The sequence below is a fragment of the Schistocerca cancellata genome, chromosome 3, assembly GCF_023864275.1.
Source record: "Schistocerca cancellata isolate TAMUIC-IGC-003103 chromosome 3, iqSchCanc2.1, whole genome shotgun sequence".
In the NCBI taxonomy this organism is placed as follows: Eukaryota; Metazoa; Arthropoda; class Insecta; order Orthoptera; family Acrididae; genus Schistocerca; species Schistocerca cancellata.
The window spans coordinates 760,280,095-760,302,064 of record NC_064628.1 but is presented as its reverse complement, the minus strand read 5'-3'; the positions used below and the strand labels follow the sequence as shown (position 1 = coordinate 760,302,064).

The 21,970-nt window shown below is 37.6% G+C and overlaps 1 protein-coding gene across 5 annotated transcripts in view; it reads left to right on the top strand.

Annotated features, from left to right (window-relative positions):
• Window positions 1-21,970, top strand: part of LOC126175784 (breast carcinoma-amplified sequence 3 homolog) — a 223,946-nt gene that overhangs the window by 137,711 nt on the left and 64,265 nt on the right. For 2 of the 5 annotated variants that reach the window (XM_049922758.1, XM_049922757.1), the window contains exons 11-12: window positions 113-262; window positions 693-5,307. In XM_049922758.1, coding sequence (XP_049778715.1) covers window positions 113-262; window positions 693-2,404 — 1,862 coding nt within the window. In that variant the 3' untranslated portion in view covers window positions 2,405-5,307. Of the gene's footprint in view, window positions 1-112; window positions 263-692; window positions 5,311-21,970 lie in introns of those variants that run through there. The other 3 variants (XM_049922760.1, XM_049922759.1, XM_049922761.1) reach the window with 3 other exon arrangements.

The window sequence follows — 21,970 nt, the reverse complement described above, 5'->3', positions numbered from 1 at the left end:
TAACTGCAACATCTTGAAGTATTCTATAATGTTGTGAAATAAGTTTTCTTACCTGAAGTTGTTACTACTCATATAATTAACTTGAAATTTTAACCCAGTCACTGTATTGCAGGTAGTTATGAGCAGTCACCAAGATTAATGGAGGTGTATGGTGGAGATGGTGTGGATTCAGATGGTTCTGCAGGTCCTGGTGAAATACAATTAAGAGAAGATCTAGCAGATGCCATGATGGAAAGCCCCGGAGTAGCTATTCGAGACACAGGTAATTTTCAACTTAATGTAATATAATGTATCTTAAGTAAATAGACTGGTGTAGGCTAGTTCTGTAGCGCCTGTTGCTGTTCAAGAATTTTTATTTTTAATTTTTAAATTAAGTTGTTTCTTGGAATCATTCTGGATTCAGTAGACTATTGTTGTAGTGTTTATTGAAGTAACTGCCTTCTTTGGTAAATGGCATTACTGAGCAAGAACTAGCCAGAGACAGGTTTACTAAATGTCAAGTGTTCCAAATTTCTACAGTCATGTGCATCATGTAATTAAAATAGATTCAGAAATGTATTCTGTTATTGTTTTGTAATGCTTAGTACAACTAAATAGTTTAGTCATTATAAATTTTCTAGATTGAAAATTGTGTTTTCCATTATTAACAACAATTTAGAAACACCTGCCTCTGGCTTTTTCTTTGTTCAAAGGAAGAAGAATGGTCGTTGGAAACAGAAGCAGCCCCATAGGCAAGAGATGTTCAATTCCCGTCGAAAAAATTGTGAACCCTGTGGGAACAGTTATAACAGTGTCCGTGCCTTCGGATGAGGAAGGAACCACCATGGTGTCATATAAATCAGTGAGGAACGTGAATATCAGTTCCTCCGAGGAAGAAAATATCATGCATTGGCCAACAATAGTGAAGCCTAATGTTCATGAAGTAGGCGCTTGCATTAATGATGCAGTTGTTGCTGCGGGTAATATGACTACGGACAGGGTTAACTGCAAGAAAAGTAAACAAGAAAATCTTTCGTGTGCATCTACTGAGAAAAATTGTTTGCAAATAAGAGTACATCTGTCTGATAAAACATGTTTGGAAAATGAATTGTTGATGAGAGATGTGGTTCAGTCAACAAATAACAAAAAATCAAAGTTGAAACAAGAATCTACAAAACAAGAAAGAAACCTTGTAGCTGGTAGTCAAAAAAAGGAAAAAAATCACAAGCGAATGAACTTAGATAGTATCACAGAAAGACAAATGAGCACTGACAGCATGGATTTTAATATGAAATCAAAGAAAAATTGTGTGATGGATTCTCATACTACATCAAAATATTGTAATGAAGAATGTAGTCAAACTATTGAGATGTTGGAAGTTACAGATACTGACAGACCTGCCTTGGAGAATGTAAAAACAAACATTGTTGCTAAAAAAGAAAATGAGACCTCTGATGCAAGGAAAAAAAATTCAGAGACAACTCAAAATAGACAGGCAACTGAAGAAGTTAATGATTCATATCTTGCACCTGTAAAGCAAGAAGATATTTTGGTACACAGCAGTAAAGAGGAATATTTTTGTAACTTAAAATCACAGATACAGCTTGAAAACAAGTGCACACTCCCAAGTTTAGATTTAAGAAATTCAAGTTTTGGTGATATTCACAGTTCTGTTTCTACATTTAATACAGAATTCAGCAGCAGTGTTGTGCCTTCTGCTGCCAAAGTAGGTTCTCGTAAAAGCCAGATTGATTCCACAAAGACAGAAACTGAGTCTCAAGTGTTGAATCTGGAGGACAGCAATATTTCAACTAATAAAGCTGTGGAAGTCCCTTCTCCAAAGTTGTGGAGCAAAATTGTAGCTACACCTCCCAAAGATAAGCAATACTGTCAGCCAGGTAAATCAGATAGTTCAAGTTCATCTACAAAATTAGAAAACAGTGACAGCACTACAGGGGAAGCAGTTTCTTTAAAAGCAGAAAAACGTGATTTCACAAATAGTTCACCACCACCTCAAAAGTGTTTGTCCCAAGTTTCTAATGTCAAAGAAATAAATACTGAAATTCTAACTCCAGATGGAATTACACAGAAGCAACTGGTACCCGATAACTCACACTGTGAAGATATTTCTGATCATACCTTCAAGAAGAAAGTTGTCACAGCTTCTTTATCTCTTATTGACACTTCAGAATCTATAGATGCTAGTATCACACTAAGAGATGATTACAATGATTGTGTAAAAGAGCCATCAGGGCTGGTCCCAGATAATTTGGAAAAAACACTCTTTCCCCATAAGATTGATTCCCAGGTTGAATCAGTGTCAGAGAGTGTAATTTTTAATGACGACGAAGTGGGAAGTGATACTGGAAATACTTCTTCACAGTCAATAAAGAAAAGTCGCCGGTCTAAGAAAAAGAGAAGATAACTGAAGGAAAAGTAATAATGAAAAATTCTATAATAGTGTCTGACTTTGATCTTGAGGTTGTGAAAGCTAAACTTGCAGTTAGCCAAATCTGAACTGAGATTACATTAGTCAGATAAATACAGTGCCTAGGCAATAATGTCAGTTTAGTTGATAGATTTTTATTATTATTTATTTGTTGCTATGTACTTGCAAGTGCCTGTACATTAAACAATGTTATATTATGTGGCTGTTCACTTGACAAAGAATGTGTGAGTTTATTCATGATGACTGTTGTATCTAATACAATACTCATTTGTAAAATAATTGTCTTTGCAGACAATGCAGAGTAGTTAGTCACTATATTTATTTTCATGTAGAAATATGTTTCACTATCATTCATTGCAGTATTATTGCCATATTTATTTACAGGCAGCTCTATGAAATATATACTTTAAAAGTAACGTCTTGTTTGATATCTTGACAAAAAAAATTATTTTTATTCGAGCTTCACTAAGTGAACTTTAATAATGTTACTTTTACTTTTGCTGAATTTGATTTCATTATTTGAATCAGTTTGTTGGATTTTATTCCATATTTGTGATATTACATTATTGTTATGTGCTAGTATATAATGGATTTAGGAAATTTATTATTGTACAAGAAGAAGATTCTGATATCTAAATCTCTCCGTCTATGTGACAAACCAACAAAATCTGTGATCATGTAAGTTCATGATAAATGATATTCAGTAGAGAAGTATGCATGTGTGTCTGCTCTTAAACTGTTATCTTGTATAAGATGTGTTCATTGTATCATCTATGATATGAGTGGTGAATCTTATTTTCTTTGTCATCTTAAACATGCCAATAGTCAGCAAGAGATTAATGTAGTTTGGAACCTATAAGATAATGCCTAAAATTTCTACATGTGCTCTGAGCAAGTCATCCAAAAGTCTTGTGTGCCAAAATTTTTTATTCCTGAATGAGAGAGATTAGAAAACATTTGGTAAGCACTGAAACTTGTGATATATGACAGGAAAGAGAGAAAACAATTTCATGAGGAAACATAGTTGTAGCTGTTTCATAATTACATAACTGTGTACTATTGTAATACAGACATGCAGCAGTATAGATGGTACAAAATGTTTGTACTCTTCACTGGAGTATGTGCTGTGTGACAGGTTACAACTGCTGAATTCACTATCAGGACATTGATGTATACATGTTGCCTGTGGGCAGTGCTTTTCGAAACAATTCAGTCAAGTTTGCCTCATGGGTAGTGCAAACTTCTCTTTTTTTTATAGTGAAAGCTCCAGCTTTTAGATTGTACATGTGGTCTGTTTAGATGGCCCATGAAAGACGGTGTTCAAGTTTGAGTCCCAGGCTGGACACAATTTTCCTGCAACTGTGTAACAAGATGTTATTGATGTACAGAAATTTATGAAAGCATGAACTGATGGGTAAGAAATAAATTTTATCATTGCTGTAGTCCGTCACAAGAATCTCATTAATATTATAGTACAAAAACATATTTTTATAGGTCCCCATATTTCAACAGATAAAAGAATTTTTGAAGTGTGTGGTCAATTTTCACTTCTGGACATATTTCTTAATGTATATTTAGAGTCATTCATATTCTTAGTGGCTGGAACATGCAGAATTATTGTGTGACATGCTCTCTAATATGCAATGCAAAAGACATTGTTGAAGTTTTGTTTTTTGTATTTCTTATATATTCATTCTTCAATGAATGATTGAAGCTACAGCACCAAAAATTAGCTAAAATTGCACTAGTTTCTAGGATATTCTGCCCATGAGCAGAACTGGATGAACTATGCTTATGATATCATTTTCATTATCTTCAACTTTGATAAACATCTTTTGCATCTATTATCTCCATATCTCACTGGGATGTTGCTGGTTTAAAGCCACCTAATTAAAACTTTGCCTTTTTATTATTGGAAAAAAATAAAGAGCAGTTAGTTTTTGCCTATAGTCTTTCATAGGGAACTGGAACCTACCGTAAGTAGGAAATCAAAAGCCGGTCTGGAACTGTGTGGCCCCAAACTTAATGAACACATTTGAGAATTCATATTACAGGGTCAGATTTTTTTCCTAAACTAATGATAATGTTTACTAAAATAAACTAAACAAGATTAAAAAGGAGAAAATGGTAAAAATGTAAGGTAAAATTTCACAGAAAGTACAAATGAATGTTAAAAGCAGAACAGCAGAAAATGGGAGCCTGTGAAGTGTAGGAAATGCAACCAAAAGGAAATAAATAGTAATAATAATAATAATAATGCTAGATAGAAGTAGTGCTGAGCTGCAAACAGGCTTGTAGAAAAGGCTGACCAACAGCTACTCTTGGACAAAGTCAGTTTAGAGTGGCAGAACGCAGTTCTGACAGTCGTCAGTGGTTTTGTGTGTGTGTGTGTGTGTGTGTGTGTGTGTGTGTGTGTGTGTGTGTGTGAGAGAGAGAGAGAGAGAGAGAGAGAGAGAGAGAGAGAGAGAGAGAGAGTGCACTGTGAAGGATATTGTCCAGAAGCTTAGCTGTTGGTCATCCTTTTCGGCATCTCAGTCTGCCGCTCATTACGCCTTCTATTTGGTGTGTAATGATGTATATTAACATGCGTAATTGTACTCCAGACAAACAAACTAACATACAGTTGTACTGATGGTTGCTGGTGTCCAAATGGCACAATGCTTCAGCGATTGATCCTGTCACTATCATCAGGTGCACTGCTGAACTTACTTCCTGGTAACTTGAGGGCAGTGGGAGGGGAAAGGATCAAGGATACTCACGTCACCACCACCACCCACCCGTCCCACTCATTGTTTCATCTGTTGTCCCCTACAAGAGGCGCACTGATATATCAACTCCTGCGGTTTATAGCATTTCATAGTGCTGGTACACTGGCTTGCTTCTGGGACTAGATGGCACACAGAGCAATGGACAGGCACCCTGAGCCACCAAGTAGTCATTTCATCAGCATGCCTGATGATAACAGAGTTGCTCATAAAAGTGTTGTTCCCTTTGTACACTTAACAACCAGCAGTACACCCATATATTATTTCATTATAAAGTTCACTGGGAGAAGCTGAACAATCACATATTCCAGCCTTGATTTTCCAGTGATTGAATATTAAAATTATTAGAGTGTAGGTGTATTTTCTGTGTGAGATATCAAAAGTATTGGAAGCTCCAGGTAACACCAGTGAACAGAGTCAATATGTTACATAAAACATTTAGGCATAAATAACATTCATACAGTTGCAGAGTTAGTTGGAGAAACAGGCAACCATCCACGCATTAATGTTCAAATGCGCCCTGGAGGAAAGTTGTGTTTGGGAAGAAAACAATTAAAATTGCCCTGTTTTAATGTTTAACATGATATGTCAAAACACAGCATATTCCTGGGAAATTCACAGTTAACAGTAGTAGTGTAGAAAAAAAAAAGTAGCCAAATAAACAATTTTGTGCATATCTCATTAGTTTTTTGTAACAGTAGATTTTTCAATATTATGCACCGTCTTAAGTTATAAAAATTCTTTATTTTTATTTGCTGTGAATTGACAAAGCAACAATGATTGTCAGTTCTAACACAGTATCTTTATTGACCAGTCACAGTTAAACTAGTTTTACACATTGCTGTTACTGTTTCTGAAATAAATGTGTTCGTGAAATAGCCAGTACTGAAAATCAGTCAATTACATTCTTTCACACCACAGGCATTCACATAAATTCTTCAAAGTTTGTGGTAGATATGTGTAGTGAAGTAAAAGTAGGGTTTGAATCTTTCCAGTCTTAAAAGCCCTGGTGGTAGTAGATAAAAAAATATGATGATTGTGTCATTTTTTTTTTCCATTTTTTGACCTCATTTTTATCCCATAAACTCATTCGCTTCTTCCAACCAGTTTCCATCAGCTCAAATAAATACCTGTTTACTGTCTTTTTATTCAGTCTCTTCTCTTATTCACCAGTATTTCTAGTATCAAGGAGACGTGTAGATGCTCTGCTTAGTCTCCCAACCAGAAGATATCTGGAATGGGTGCAACGATCGCTCTATCAGACCCCTGTAAGCAGCTGACCTCGCATCCAGTGGTGCAACATTAGTTGATTTCATAGATATGTGTAGCATAGTTTCCAGTAAAATGCTTTCTTCCTCATACTGAGTTTTGTGTAACCAATTCAATTTATATCTGGATTATTGTTGTTGAATCATCACACATTCAGGGGATAAATGAGACAAAAATGAGGGTAAGGCTGTAGATACTGAAACTTTAAGTAATTAATTAATAATTAATTATTAAAATATTATAAAAAATGATGGCATAATTTTATGAAGTTTTCTGGGTAACTGACTTTCAAGCCACTTTTATATGTCTATAATATTAGGAAAAGGATAGATTAGAAAAGAAAACACCAACATCAGACCAGTCCAAGCTGCCAGAAATGGCAGTCATGTGCACTTGAGGTGTGTGTGTATGTGTGTGTGTGTGTGTGTGTGTGTGTGTGTGTGTGTGTGTGTGTCCTTTTCTGTAGAAGGCTTTGGTGGAAAGCTAATTGTCGAGCAGTCTTTTTGTAGTGACCGGTCTTGATGGTGAGTGAGTAGCAATCGGTCTTTTTCCTGATATTGTTGATAATCCAATGTGTGTGTGTCCCCTTTTCTGTAGAAGGCTTTGGTGGAAAGCTAATTGTCGAACAGTCTTTTTGTAGTGACCGGTCTTGATGGTGAGTGAGTAGCAATCGGTCTTTTTCCTGATATTGTTGATAATCCAATCTGGAGTTTTCATGGTTTTACTTTTATATCTCTGTTCTCCAGTGAGAAGATGTACCTTTATTTTAGTTGTTATTTAAAGGAGAAATGACTGGATGGCATAATTCAGGTTCCAAAACTAATGTGGCTAACTGTGCATCTTATTTTTAAGCCAATAGCAAGAAATCTTTCAATAACTGACTTAGTTATTTGCAGTTTAAATTGTCTCAGTGTAGGGTGCACTATTTTCTGGTGTGTTTTGCATGAGCTGTTGCCAGTCCCTGAGACATCACTTATTTTTTCTTCCGTATAACACTTATTTGTCTGTACTGGAGTCCACTAATAGTAGGCACTCACATAGCCATGTCTTAGCAATTATTTTAATTAAGTCTGTAGCAGATGCTATCTCTGATTCTGCAATTGTCAGCTATCTTAATGGAGAAAAGCCATTTGAGGAAGATCTGTTAATCATACAGACTTGGTCTGTGTCTATGTTTTGAAGTGCTTGAATATTTTGTTTCTGAGACTAATATGGAGAGCCAGCATAACATTTGTTTAGACCAATGTGAAAGGTTAACTAAAAACTCATGTTAAGTTGGCTGTGTTACTAGACCAACAATGGCTAATCTGGCATGTTAGTTCATTCTTACCTGATTCGCCTCCATGTCTGTTATGAAAAGCATTGCAGGACTTGTAAGCATAACATCTCATCACCATCATCATCATTTAAGACTGATTATGCCTTTCAGCGTTCAGTCTGGAGCATAGCCCCCCTTATACATTCCTCCATGATCCCCTATTCAGTGCTAACATTGGTGCCTCTTCTGATGTTAAACCTATTACTTCAAAATCATTCTTAACCGAATCGAGGTACCTTCTCCTCGGTCTGCCCCGACTCCTCCTACCCTCTACTGCTGAATCCATGAGTCTCTTGGGTAACCTTACTTCTCCCATGCGTGTAACATGACCCCACCATCTAAGCCTGTTCGCCCTGACTGCTACATCTATAGAGTTCATTCCCAGTTTTTCTTTGATTTCCTCATTGTGGACACCCTCCTGCCATTGTTCCCATCTACTAGTACCTGCAATCATCCTAGCTACTTTCATATCCGTAACCTCAACCTTGTTGATAAGGTAACCTGAATCCACCCAGCTTTTGCTGCCATACAACAAAGTTGGTCGAAAGATTGAACGGTGCACAGATAACTTAGTATTGGTACTGACTTCCTTCTTACAGAAGAGAGTAGACCGTCGCTGAGCGCTCACTGCATTAGCTTTTCTACACCTCGCTTCCAGTTCTTTCACTATGTTGCCATCCTGTGAGAATATGCATCCTAAGTACTTGAAACCGTCCACCTGTTCTAACTTTGTTCCTCCTATTTGGCACTCAGTCCATTTATATTTCTTTCCCACTGACATTACTTTCGTTTTGGAGATGCTAATCTTCATACCATAGTCCTTACACTTCTCATCTAGCTCTGAAATATTACTTTGCAAACTTTCAATCGAATCTGCCATCACAACTAAGTCATCCGCATATGCAAGACTGCTTATTTTATGTTCACATATCTTAATCTCACCCAGCCAGTCTATTGTTTTCAACATATGTTCCATAAATAATATGAACAACAGTGGAGACAGGTTGCAGCCTTGTCTTACCCCTGAAACTACTCTGAACCATGAACTCAACTTACCGTCAACTCTAACTGCTGCCTGACTATCCATGTAAAGAACTTTAATTGCTTGCAAAAGTTTGCCTCCTATCCCATAATCTTGTAGAACAGACAATAACTTCCTCCTAGGAACCCGGTCATATGCCTTTTCTAGATCTATAAAGCATAGATACAATTCCCTGTTCCACTCATAACACTTCTCCATTATTTGCCGTAAGCTAAAGATCTGGTCCTGACAACCTCTGAGAGGCCTAAACCCACACTGATTTTCATCCAATTGGTCCTCAACTAATACTCGCACTTTCCTTTCAACAATACCTGAGAAGATTTTGCCCACAACGCTGATTAAAGAGATACCTCTGTAGTTGTTACAATCTTTTCTGTTTCCATGTTTAAAGATTGGTGTGATTACTGCTTTTGTCCAGTCTAATGGAACCTGTCCCGGCTCCTAGGCCATTTCAATTATCCTGTGTAGCCATTTAAGACCTGACATTCCACTGTATTTGATGAGTTCCGACTTAACTTCATCCACCCCAGCCGCTTTATTGCACTGCAATCTATTGACCATTTTCTCCACTTCCTCAAATGTGATGCTATTTCCATCATCATTCCTATCCCATTCTACCTCGAAATCTGAAACATTACTGATCGCATTTTCACCTACATTGAGCAACTCTTCAAAATATTCTCTCCATCTGCCCAAGGCATCCACAGGATCCACCAGCAGTTTTCCTGACCTGTCCAAAATACTTGTCATTTCCTTCTTACCTCCCTTTCGAAGACTGCTAATTACACTCCAGAATGGTTTTCCAGCAGCTTGACCCATAGTCTCCAACCTGTTTCCAAAGTCTTCCCAAGATTTCTTCTTGGATTCTGCAATTATCTGTTTGGCTTTGTTTCTTTCTTCAACATAACTTTCCCTGTCTACCAGGGTTCTAGTATGTAGCCATTTTTGATACGCCTTCTTTTTGCTTTTACAGGCTGCCTTGACTGTATCATTCCACCAAGCTGTTTGCTTCATCCTACTTCTACACACTACCGTTCCAAGACATTCTTTAGCCACTTCTAGTACTGTGTCCCTGTACCTTGTCCATTCCTTTTCCAATGACTGTAATTGACTACATTCAAATAACTGGTACCTTTCTGAGATCGCTGTTATGTACGTGTGCCTGATTTCCTTATCCTGAAGTTTCTCCACTCTTATCCTCCTACATATGGACCTGTCCTCATGCACTTTCGGCCTCACAATCCCAATTTCACTGCAGATTAAATAATGATCAGTGTCATCAAAGAATCCCCTGAATACACGTGTGTCCCTCACAGCCTTCCTGAATTCCTGATCTGTTATTATATAGTCAATGACGGATCTGGTTCCCCTGCCTTCCCAAGTATACCGGTGAATGTTCTTATGTTTAAAATAGGAGTTTGTGATTACTAAGCCCATATTGGCACAGAAATCCAAGAGTTGTTTCCCGTTCCTGTTGGCCTCCATATCCTCTCCAAATTTACCCATAACCTTTTCATACCCTTCTGTTCGATTTCCAATCCTGGCGTTAAAATCACCCATGAGCAGAACACTGTCCTTGTCCTTTACTCTAACAACTACATCACTGAGTGCCTCATAAAAACTATCCATCTTGATCTGTCCCTTCACAATGCGAATATACTGACACAATCCTAATTTTCTTGCTAGACACTGTCAAATCTATGCACATCAGTCGTTCGTTTACATACCTTATTGCAACTATGCTAGGTTCCATTTCTTTCCTGATGTAAAGCCCTACACCCCATTGTGCTATTCCTGCTTTGACTCCTGACAGGTAGACCTTGTATTCTCCCACTTCCTCTTCTTTCTCACCCCTTACCCGAATGTCACTAACAGCTAAAACGTCCAGCCCCATCTTACTTGCAGCCTCTGCCAGCTCTACCTTCTTCCCAGAGTAGCCCCCATTGATATTAATAGCTCCCCATCTCATTACCATTTGTTTGCCAAGTCATATCTTATGAGTCCCTGGTTTGTCAGTTAGAGGTGGGACTCTTTCACCTCCAAAAGTCCGAGGCATTTTGCTCTGATTGTTGCCAGCATCATATTTAAAGTACCAGGGAAGCAGGTTGCTAGCCTTACTTGCCCCGAGTCCCACTGGGTTTTATCCCTAACGGCTGAGGGACTAACCGGTGGATTTGGTAGTCTTTGCCGTATGAGCACAAAGGTGACCACGAGTCAGAATATGTCAGAGATGCCCAGCCTTATTCCAAAGTAACTGGTATCCCGACTGTCAGGACCACTTACTTGGCCACTCATACGTTGCCCATGGTTCATGAACTAGGACATGACTACAGGAACCCACACCATGAACCACTGAACTAGGACATGACTACAGGAACCCACACCATGAACCATAACATCTATTGTAGAAAATTTAGTTTTGTTTCTATGTTCATAGTGAAACATAAAAAATATGTTAGCAATGTTTTTATGAACTTCTTATAATGTGGGTCCAAGGCTCTATAAATTTTTAAATGATATCATTTTTGCTTTTAGCTATAACTGCTTTATTGTGCTGTTGGAGTTTCAGGTTTTTGGCAATTTTCAAGTCTCTACAAGACATAATCCAACATTGTGTTATTTCTTTGTAGATGCTTGAAAATAGAACAAAACCCAAAATTGCAATAATGCAACAAAACAGTTAAGCTAGAACAAAAAATGGTGTAATTTAAAGAACAATGTTTTTGTGCAAGAGAAACATTTACTTAACTGATAAGTAAATAGATGTACAGGGATAGAATAACAATGTGTGTAGTTGTTGCAGGAAACGATTAGTAACTCCAAACCCTGGATCACAAATAACAGAAGACCCAGAAAATGACTGCAAAGTAACGATGGATTAACATCCAACACTCAAATTTCAGAGTTCTACTACTAGTAGAGTAGGGTAAAGTCATATGCCGTCATATGCTAAGAACCCTGTGTGATACTCAGCCACACCATTAGGAGAAATTCATTTCCTTGCCTACACAAACTTGAAATTTAACCTACGAATCATACAAGTTTAATTTGGAAGGGGGTATGTTGTCAAACCCCCACCAACCCAAGAATTTTTTTACAGTGATAGGATTTAAGTGTACTATATTTTGTTTAAGCATTATCACATCATTTTACATTATTACACTGAATTGCAGAGCAGACACTACTAATAATGAGCTGTTGATTAGAAATAGCTCAAAGATAGCATCTAAACTCAGCTGAAATTACAAGTCAAAATGGAAACATAAATACCTGCAGAAAAAAGTGAGAAAACTGTGAGATGCAAGAATAAGTTATAATCTTGAGAGGAAGGACAAACACTGGCACAGATACAGATATAGAATGATGATGCATGAAACAAAATAGAAAATAGTTGGAAAACAGGCAATGGAAGAAATGGAGAAATGATGGAAAAAGGGCTTAAAGCAAATGAAGATCAAGAAACATGCAAGAGCCAAGTAAATTATGCAGAGCTAATTCCAATCTGTAGTGTTTTGTAGTAATTGTTTTATGAAGGTAATTCCCATTGACTCTAGTGGTCAAACAAGAATGTATGGTCGTAATAATTTGTTTGTTAACAGGCAACACTGGAAGTACTAGATTCTAGCTTGTATTGCTTCTACTGTTCTAAAATTTGAATCATGATCAGTACTTTTTTGATTTAGCACTTACTTCCTCATCTGATCTGTGAGTTTCGAGTGACTTTTCCTTCTCTTCATTTGAGTGCAGTAGCACAGTTGCTAAGACAATGGACTATACTCAGAAGGCATGGGACTAAAAAATCACTATGCAGGTGTAGGGTGTCCACAGTTTTCTTAAATCAATTAAGGCAAATATCCAGATGATGAAATGTACAAAACTGGTTTCCCACCCCACTCTTGTCCTATCTGTGCTTGTAACTCATCTCTAATGACCTCATTGATGACAGGACATTAAATTGCAATCTGCATGAAGCACAGAAAAAATGTGAAAAGTGGGAATGAAACTGTATTTAACTTTTTGTTTTTGTCAGTGGTGCAACACTTGTTCCTGTTTTGGCAGCTAATGAGCAGTTTTTAATTTCTCTTTGAATGTACACACTCCATGCTCAGTCAATCAGTATCCTGTTCAAAGTGATGAATCAGAGTTTCACCTATGGAGACTATTCTTTTCAAGAAAAACATTAACATTACCCCACTTCCCATGAACTTTTACATGTCCTTCTGACACAAATCATTAAACGCTATTCCTTATAATAATAAATTCATATGCATACTTGCTATTTCATCATTGATTACCTATTGAGCCATCAGAATCGTAGAATAGTCATGTTGACATGTTGAATATGCCACCTCATTTATCTCTATAGTGTGTCACAATAATTTAGCCCCCATTAGTTTCTGACAGTTCTGTAAATTTAAACATTCACCAATGGAAGAGGATCTTACATCAGTGTAAAAAGGAGTGACACACACACACACACACACACACACACACACACACACACACACACATATATTAACAGTGGCTTTTACCTAGCTTTTTGCGTAACATTTCACCTGTTTGTGTCATCACTGTTAATTCACGATGTACTGTTCACGATGTACTGTAAATTGTGGTCATGAGGTAATATTAAGTTGGACATCCCTTAAAGAGATGGCATGAACAATTCTGAGGCAGAACAGTTTGATAGCCTAATCCTTGAAGATGATGGTGGTGGTGGTGGTGGTGGTGGTGGTGGTGGTAGCCTTCATGGGCATCAAATGGTCTGCATAAATAAAATATCATACTTTATTTTTAATGATGTGTTTCCGGGTGCTCTGCCAAGTTTTTTTTTTTACATTTTATGCACAATACTTCGATGACCAACCTATCTGTCTTCTTCATGTGCTGTTACTGTACTTGCTGCTTGGATTTCATTCAGACTTTGAACTATTGTTGGACTCACACCACTATTTATAGTGGTGTTTGATTTCTGGCACCCACTGTGCACTGTGATGCTCTTCTGTCTCTCAGAGCTCTCAGTGATATTCTGTGAAGCACAAATTCTCTCAGTGTTTTCCAGTTCTTGTGAATGTGATGGCAGTGAAATCTTAATAAAATTAGTGCCAGACTCCGAGCATTGTATAAATTGAAACCTCCATCTCTGTTTATTACTTTTTCTGAAATATTTATTTCCATAGACTCCTTGATTATGCTGTCTCAGAAACTTGGCATTAGAGCCATTATGCTGCTCTTATCATATTCTATTTCATGATTATATTCAAGTAAGTGTTCAGCAACAGTTAATTTACTTGGTTGTCTAGTCAGGTGTGTTGCAGATGTTCCCCGTATCTCTCCTTGACTGTTCTTAAAAACTGTATTGTATTCCATACAATGTGGGATGTGCTTGTAATTTGAATGCTTGGTTGTGTGAAAATGCCATGAAGCTAGCGTGCGTGGGTGTGGGTGTGGGTGTGGGTGTGGGTGTGGGTGTGGGTGTGGGTGTGGGTGGATGTGGGTGATGGTGAGGGTGCATGTGCATAGACTTGCATATGCTCGTATGGATGTAAAACCGAATTTTCTGAGTTACCACACTTTCATCAAATTGAAATCATTTATTTATCCACCAGTACTCATAAATTTTGAAAGCTAAGATAATACATAAGCTACGTTAAACTGTGCATGGATATGTTTTCCTGATCTGACTTTTATGGCTTGTATACTGCTCTGAAAATATAAAAATACTTTTTTTTATGATTTTGAGATTCATTCTCCGGGCTGCCTGTTTCTGTGAAACTAATAAATTATCTGAGGATTTGGCACAATTTTTTCATGCATTATATTTTATGTTTAGATGAGAAATAATCTGTGCTGTAGTCTTAGAAAATGCAGTTTTTAAATTATTTTTTAACATGTTTTAATTCTCTCCCTCTCTCTCTCTCTCTCTCTCTCTCTCTCTGTCTCTCTCTCTGTTTTTTCTATTTCTTTTTTCCTGTCCTCAATTTCTTGATAATGCTAGTCTTGTTGGTGCTAAGGAATTTTGTTCCAAACTGCATACTTATGACAAATAATTTTTTAACCTTTATTTTTTAATGTTACTTTTTTTGAGACCTCAATGTTGTAAGTATCTTGAAACTGTTATACATTTTAAAAATAAGTGCTTGAATGACTTTTATTGTTTCCTGTTAGTTCTGAAATATTTACAGATGAATTTTATTTTACTGGAAGATTTCTGTGCAATTGATTTTTGTAGTTAGTATTCTTATTCATCTACAATAAATGTTTGACAAGTAATGATGTATAATTTTTCTTCCCTCAGTTGTGTTCACCTTTATGAATGTCATGTTGATATTTTATTGTAACGTTGTGTATCACTTCAGGTAGTATTTCTAAGAAAAATGGAAGAACTGAGAGTTTATCTGGTTCAAGAAACATCCAGAGGTTGAAAAAATGAAACAAATGTAAGATTTTGTTCTGTATATTCCCACTACTGTCTAGTACGTATTTCTGCCATGTTCCTCATAATTCAGCTATAGCTTTTCTGTTATCTTTTGGAGAAATTGTATACACTTCTTATTTCCCTTGTTTTCTCTCAGTTTGCAACAGTGCATTGTCTTAAAACTTTTTCCCCTTGGCCAATATTGTTTACCTCTCAAGAGAAGATGATGAAATAAAATAGTGTAAATGAGAAACATATGGTTAACTTCTACGATTGGAAACAATGAAAAGTTTTCTGCTGTTGCTCTGTCAAATCAGGCAGCCTATTTGTTTGTAGTTATCACTTAGTTTGTAAATCAAAAAGATAAAAATTGATAATTATGCTTCAGTACCTGTAACAGGTATAATTACTACCTTCTCACTGTGGTAAAACTCTCTCTACACTTCGTTTTTATGTATGATAATAATAGTAACCACCACCCCCCCCGCCCCCCCCCCCCCCCATGAGCCATGGACCTTGTCGTGGTGGGGAGGCTTGCGTGCCTCAGCGATACAGACGGCCGTACTGTAGGTGCAACCACAATGGAGGGGTATCTGTTGAGAGGCCAGACAAACGTGTGGTTCCTTTTCAGTAGTTGCAGGGGCAACAGTCTGGATGATTGACTGATCTGGCCTTGTAACACTAACCAAAACGGCCGTGCTGTGCTGGTACTGCGAACGGCTGAAAGCAAGGGGAAACTACAGCCATAATTTTTCCCGAGGGCATGCAGCTTTACTGTATGGTTAAATGATGATGGCATCCTCTTGGGTAAAATATTCTGGAGGTAAAATAGTCCCCCATTCGGATCTCCAGGCGGTGACTACTCAGGAGGATGTCGTTATCAGGAGAAAGAAAACTCGTGTTCTACGGATCGGAGCGTGGAATGTCAGATCCCTCAATCGGGCAGGTAGGTTAGAAAATTTAAAAAGGGAAATGGATAGGTTAAAGTTAGATATAGTGGGAATTAGTGAAGTTCGGTGGCAGGAGGAACAAGACTTTTGGTCATGTGAATATAGGGATAATGAATTTTAAAAAATAGGAATGCGTGTAAGCTACTGCAAACAGCATAGTGAACGCATTATTGTGGCCAAGACAGATACGAAGCCCATGCCTACCACAGTAGTACAAGTTTATATGCCAACTAGCTCTGCAGATGATGAAGAAATTGATGAAATGCATGACGAGATAAAAGAAATTATTCAGGTAGTGAAGGGAGACAAAAATTTAATAGTCATCGGTGACTGGAATTCGAGAGTAGCAAAAGGGAGAGAAGGAAACGTAGTAGGTGAATATGGATTGAAGGTAAGAAATGAAAGAGGAAGCCGTCTGGTAGAATTTTGCACACAGCATAACTTAATCATAGCTAACACTTGGTTCAAGAATCATGAAAGAAGGTTGTATACATGAAAGAATCCTGGAGATACTAGAAGGTATCAGATATATTTTATAATGGTAAGGCAGAGATTTAGGAACCAGGTTTTAAATTGTAAGACATTTCCAGGGACGAATGTGGACTGTGACCACAATCTATTGGTTATGAATTGTAGATTAAAACTGAAGGAACTGCAAAAAGGTGGGAACTTAAGGAGATGGGATCTGGATAAACTGACTAAACCAGAGATTGTACAGAGTTTCAGGGAGAGGATAAGGGAACAATTGACAGGAATGGGGGAAAGAAATACAGTAGAAGAAGAATGGGTAGCTCTGAGGGATGAAGTAGCGAAGGCAGCTGTGGATCAAGTAGGTAAAAAGACGAGGGCTGGTAGAAATCCTTGGGTAACAGAAGAAATATTGAATTTAATTGATGAAAGGAGGAAACATAAAAACGCAGTAAATGAAGCAGGCAAAAAGGAATATAAACGTCTCAAAAATGAGATTGACAGGAAGTGCAAAATGGCTAAGCAGGGATGGGTAGAGGACAAATGTAAGCATGTAGAGGCTTATCTCACGGGGGGAAAGATAGAAACTGCCTACAGGAAAATTAGAGAGACCTTTGGAGAAAAGAGAGCCACTTGTATGAATATCAAGAACTCAGATGGAAACTCAGTTCTAAGCAATGAAGGGAAAGCAGAAAGGTGGAAGGAGTATATAGAGGGTCTATACTAGGGTGATATACTTGAGGTAAGTATTATGGAGATGGATGAGCATGCAGATGAAGATGAAATGGGAGATATGATACTGCGTGAAGAGTTTGACAGAGCACTGAAAGATCTGAGTCGAAGCAAAGCCCCTGGAGTAGACAACATTCCATTAGAAGTACTGACGGACTTGGGAGAGCCAGTCTTGACAAAACTCTACCATCTGGTGAGCAAGATGTATGAGACAGGGGAAATACCCTCAGACTTCCAGAAGAATATAATAATTCCAATCCCAAAGAAAGCAGCTGTTGACAGATGTGAAAATTACCGAACTATCAGTTTAATAAGTCACAGCTACAAAATACTAATGCGAATTCTTTACAGACGAATGGAAAAACTGATAGAAGCCAACCTCAGGGAAGATCAGTTTGGATTTCATAGAAATGTTGGAACACATGAGGCAATACTGACCCTACGACTTATCTTAGAAAATAGATTAAGGAAAGGCAAACCTATGTTTCTAGCATTTGTAGACGTAGAGAAAGCTTTTGGCAATGTTGACTGGAATACTCTCTTTCAAATTCTAAAGGTGCCAGGGGTAAAGTACAGGGAGTGAAAGCCTATTTACAATTTGTACAGAAACCAGATGGCAGTTATAAGAGTCTAGGGGCATGAAAGGGAAGCAGCAGTTGGGAATGGAGTGAGACAGGGTTGTAGCTTCTCCCCAATGTTATTCAATCTGTATATTGAGCAAGCAGTAAAGGAAACAAAAGAAAAATTTGGAGTAGGTATTAAAATCCATGGAGAAGAAATGAAAACTTTAAGGATCGCCGATGACATTGTAATTCTGTCAGAGACAGCAAAGGACTTGGAAGAGCAGTTGAACAGAATGGATAGTGTCTTGAAAGGAGGATATAAAGATGACCATCAACAAAAGCAAAACGAGGATAATGGAAGGTAGTGGAATTAAGTTGGGTGATGCTGAAGGAATTAGATTAGGAAATGAGACACTTAAAGTATTAAAGGAGTTTTGCTATTTGGGGAGCAAAATAACTGATCATGGTCGAAGTAGAGACTATATAAAATGTAGACTGGCAATGGCAAGGAAAGCGTTTCTGAAGAAGAGAAATTTGTTAACATCGAGTTTAGATTTAAGTGTCAGGAAGTCGTTTCTGAAAGTATTTGTATGGAGTGTAGCCATGTAAGGAAGTGAAACATGGATGATAAATAGTTTGGACAAGAAGAGAATAGGAGCTTTCGAAATGTGGTGCTACAGAAGAATGCTGAAGATTAGATGGATAGATCACATAACTAATGAGGAGGTATTGAATAGAATTGGGGAGAAGAGGAGTTCGTGGCACAACTTGACAAGAAGAAGGGACCGGTTGGTGGGACATGCTCTGAGGCTTCAAGGGATCACAAATTTAGCATTGGAGGGCAGCATGGAGGGTAAAAGTCGTACAGGGAGACCAAGGGATGAATACACTAAGCAGATTCAGAAGGATGTAGGTTGCAGTAAGCACTGGGAGATGAAGAAGCTTGCACAGGATAGAGTAGCATGGAGAGCTGCATCAAACCAGTCTCAGGACTGAAGACCACAATAATAATAATAATAATAATAATGATAATAATAATAATGAATCCCAATGAAAGAGTCTCCCTGTTATCAGTAAAATCAGCTAATAAAGCATAGACTCTGATCAATGTGCACGCCCCCAGAAATCACCACAATAAAATCCACTCTGAAACAGTGGACAATTTCTGGGAAACACTAGAAGAAACAACAAATAAAGTACCTAGGCACCATGTGAAAATCTTAGAAGGCGATTTTAATGCACAATTAGGGAAGGAAAAAAAATTCAGAGGTACCACTGGACCCCACACCAAACACAAACGTACCAACAAGAATGGTGAAAAACTAATCGACTTCTGCAGAAACTTTGGACTTAAAATAATGAGTACCCAGTTTCAAAAACCTGCACATAAATTAACCACATGGAGATCACCCAGTCTTAGACATGGTGAATACCAAATAGACCATGTCGCAATTTCCAAAGAAAACATAAAAGAAATTCAAGACATCAGAACCCGCAAAGGTGTCTTTGAATCAGATCATCATCTTCTCCAAATAAAAACAAAATTCCAACCCAACAGAATGCTAAAAAGGCCACCCAAAAGTACCAAACCAGATCCGCAATATCTGCAACTCAACAAAGAAAAAAATCATCATGCAAATTAATCAGGAAAAATCAACAGACTGGAAGAAACTAACAGAGTAAATTCAGGAAGCCCTCAAATTAGGACAACCCCCTCGCAACAGGAAACATTGCTGCTGGAATGCAACCTGTGATGAGGCAGTCGACAACCAAATAACTGCATGGAAAAAATTTAGCAGTCACAAAACTGAAGAAAACTGGGAGAACTTTCTTAAAACCCAAAAACAGACCTCAAAAATAATTAGAAAAGAAAAACGGGGATATGACAACAACAGACTCTCTGAAATCCAGCAGGATTTCATCAAAAATAATACAAGAAATTTTTATAAGATTTTCAGAGAAAACTTACAGTGATACCAAGCGCCTAGCTTGTACTTCAAGAAACCCGATGGCTCTTTGGAAACCAACACGAAAAATAACTGCAAAATCTTAGCCCAATATTTCAGTTCCCTCCTCAACTGCGAACCACCCCAAGAAAAACTTGTCTTCTCTTCTCCAGTATTCACACACCCAGATTCACATGCCCCGGATCTTGAAGAAATTATATAGATAGTCAAGCAGTTGAAAAATAACAAAGTACCAGGAGAAGATGGGATCATTGCTGAGTTCTGGAAACTAAACGATCCTATACTTATGCAGAAATTACACCATATAATGTCTGACATATGGATAACGGAGCAGATACCAGAGGACTGGAAATGCGCTCTAATTCACCCGCTACACAAAAAGGGCAACTAGACAGACATGAACAATTACAGAGGAACTTCCCTGCTCCCAGTCACTTACAAAATCCTTTCCAAAGCGCTTTTAAACAGGATAGAATCCCAAGCAGATACACTAATTGGTGAATACCAGGCCGGATTCAGAAAAGGACGCTCATGTGCGGAACAGATCTGGTGCTTAAAGACAATATTACAGATGAGGAAATGCAGAAACACAGTAGTTACATTCATCGACTTCAGGAAAGCATATGATTCAGTGGACCATGGAACCCTGTTTAAAATCATGGAGGAATTTGGGATCGACCGAAAGACACGAAAAATCACAGAACAGACACTTACAGGAACAACGGCCAAAGTGAAATTCATGGGCGAAGTATCAGAACCCTTCGAAATCAAATCTGGAGTCCAACAGGGGGACGGACTAACCTCAATCCTTTTCAATATTGTTCTAGAAAAGATAATCAGGGAATGGGAACCTCACGTAAAGGGTATCCAAATTGGTATCAAGAAAGAGAACCGAATTAAAGTCAAGTGCCTTACTTTCGCTGACGATATTGCAATTATCACCAATAACAGAACAGAAGCGATTCACGCAGTGGAAAAACTACATGAAATTTCACAAAAAACCGGACTACAGATATCTTATGAAAAACCCAATATATGGAAAGGCAGCCAGAAAATAAATCCCCTTTAATAACAAAATATGGTGAAATTGCACAAGTCTGCCATTTTAAATACCTCGGTGAAACTATACAGCCCTCAGGATTAAACTGAATTGCCAATGAACAAAGAATCACCAAGCTCCAGAAGGCCTACAAGCTAACATGGACGCATTACAACAAGAAGTGCATTTCGACAGACGCAAAATTAAGGCACTATACAACAGTGATTCTTCCAGAAGCAATCTATGCAGCTGAAACAATGGTGATTGATGGTAATTCAAAAATTAAGGAAATATAAAAGCAGGAAAGAAAAATTCTCAGGAAGATTTACGGTCCAATAAACAAAAATGGCATTTGGATGAAGAGACCACAAAACGAACTCTATAGAAAGATCAACATAGTAACAGATGAAATCAGAAAGCGCTGAGCCAAATTTTATATACACATTTACAGGATGGAAGACTCCAGAACAGCAAAGAAATTATTCAATATTATAACAAGGAGTAAATGTGGCACAGAATGGCTGAAAGAAGTCCAGAGGGATCTACAGCAGATCAACATTAAAAATCTCGAAGATCGCACCGAGTGCCAGCATAAAATCACAAGTGTGAAGTTTGGGGAAAGAACATTGTGTCAACCTGGTAAAAAATGGACAGAGGAATGGAAGAAGGAGCATTCTAAGAGAATGAGGAGGTTTTGGGAAGCAAAGAAGAAAAACATCCAAAGATGAAATTATGAATTCAAGTTCAATCGCTCTCCTAAAGGGGAACAATCGTTATAATAATAATAATAATAATAATAATAATAATAATAATAATAATATAGATTTTATTGTGTTTAGGCCATTACAGCAATTGACAACATCAAATGGAGATACAATTTACAATAGAGTGATAAAGTATTGACTACTGAAATATTTTAGCTTATATTACACCAAATGTACAGTAGGTCATCTATTGGATTACTGCATTTTAAAATTCATTGATGTCATTGAACGGGTGGGCAATTAACCA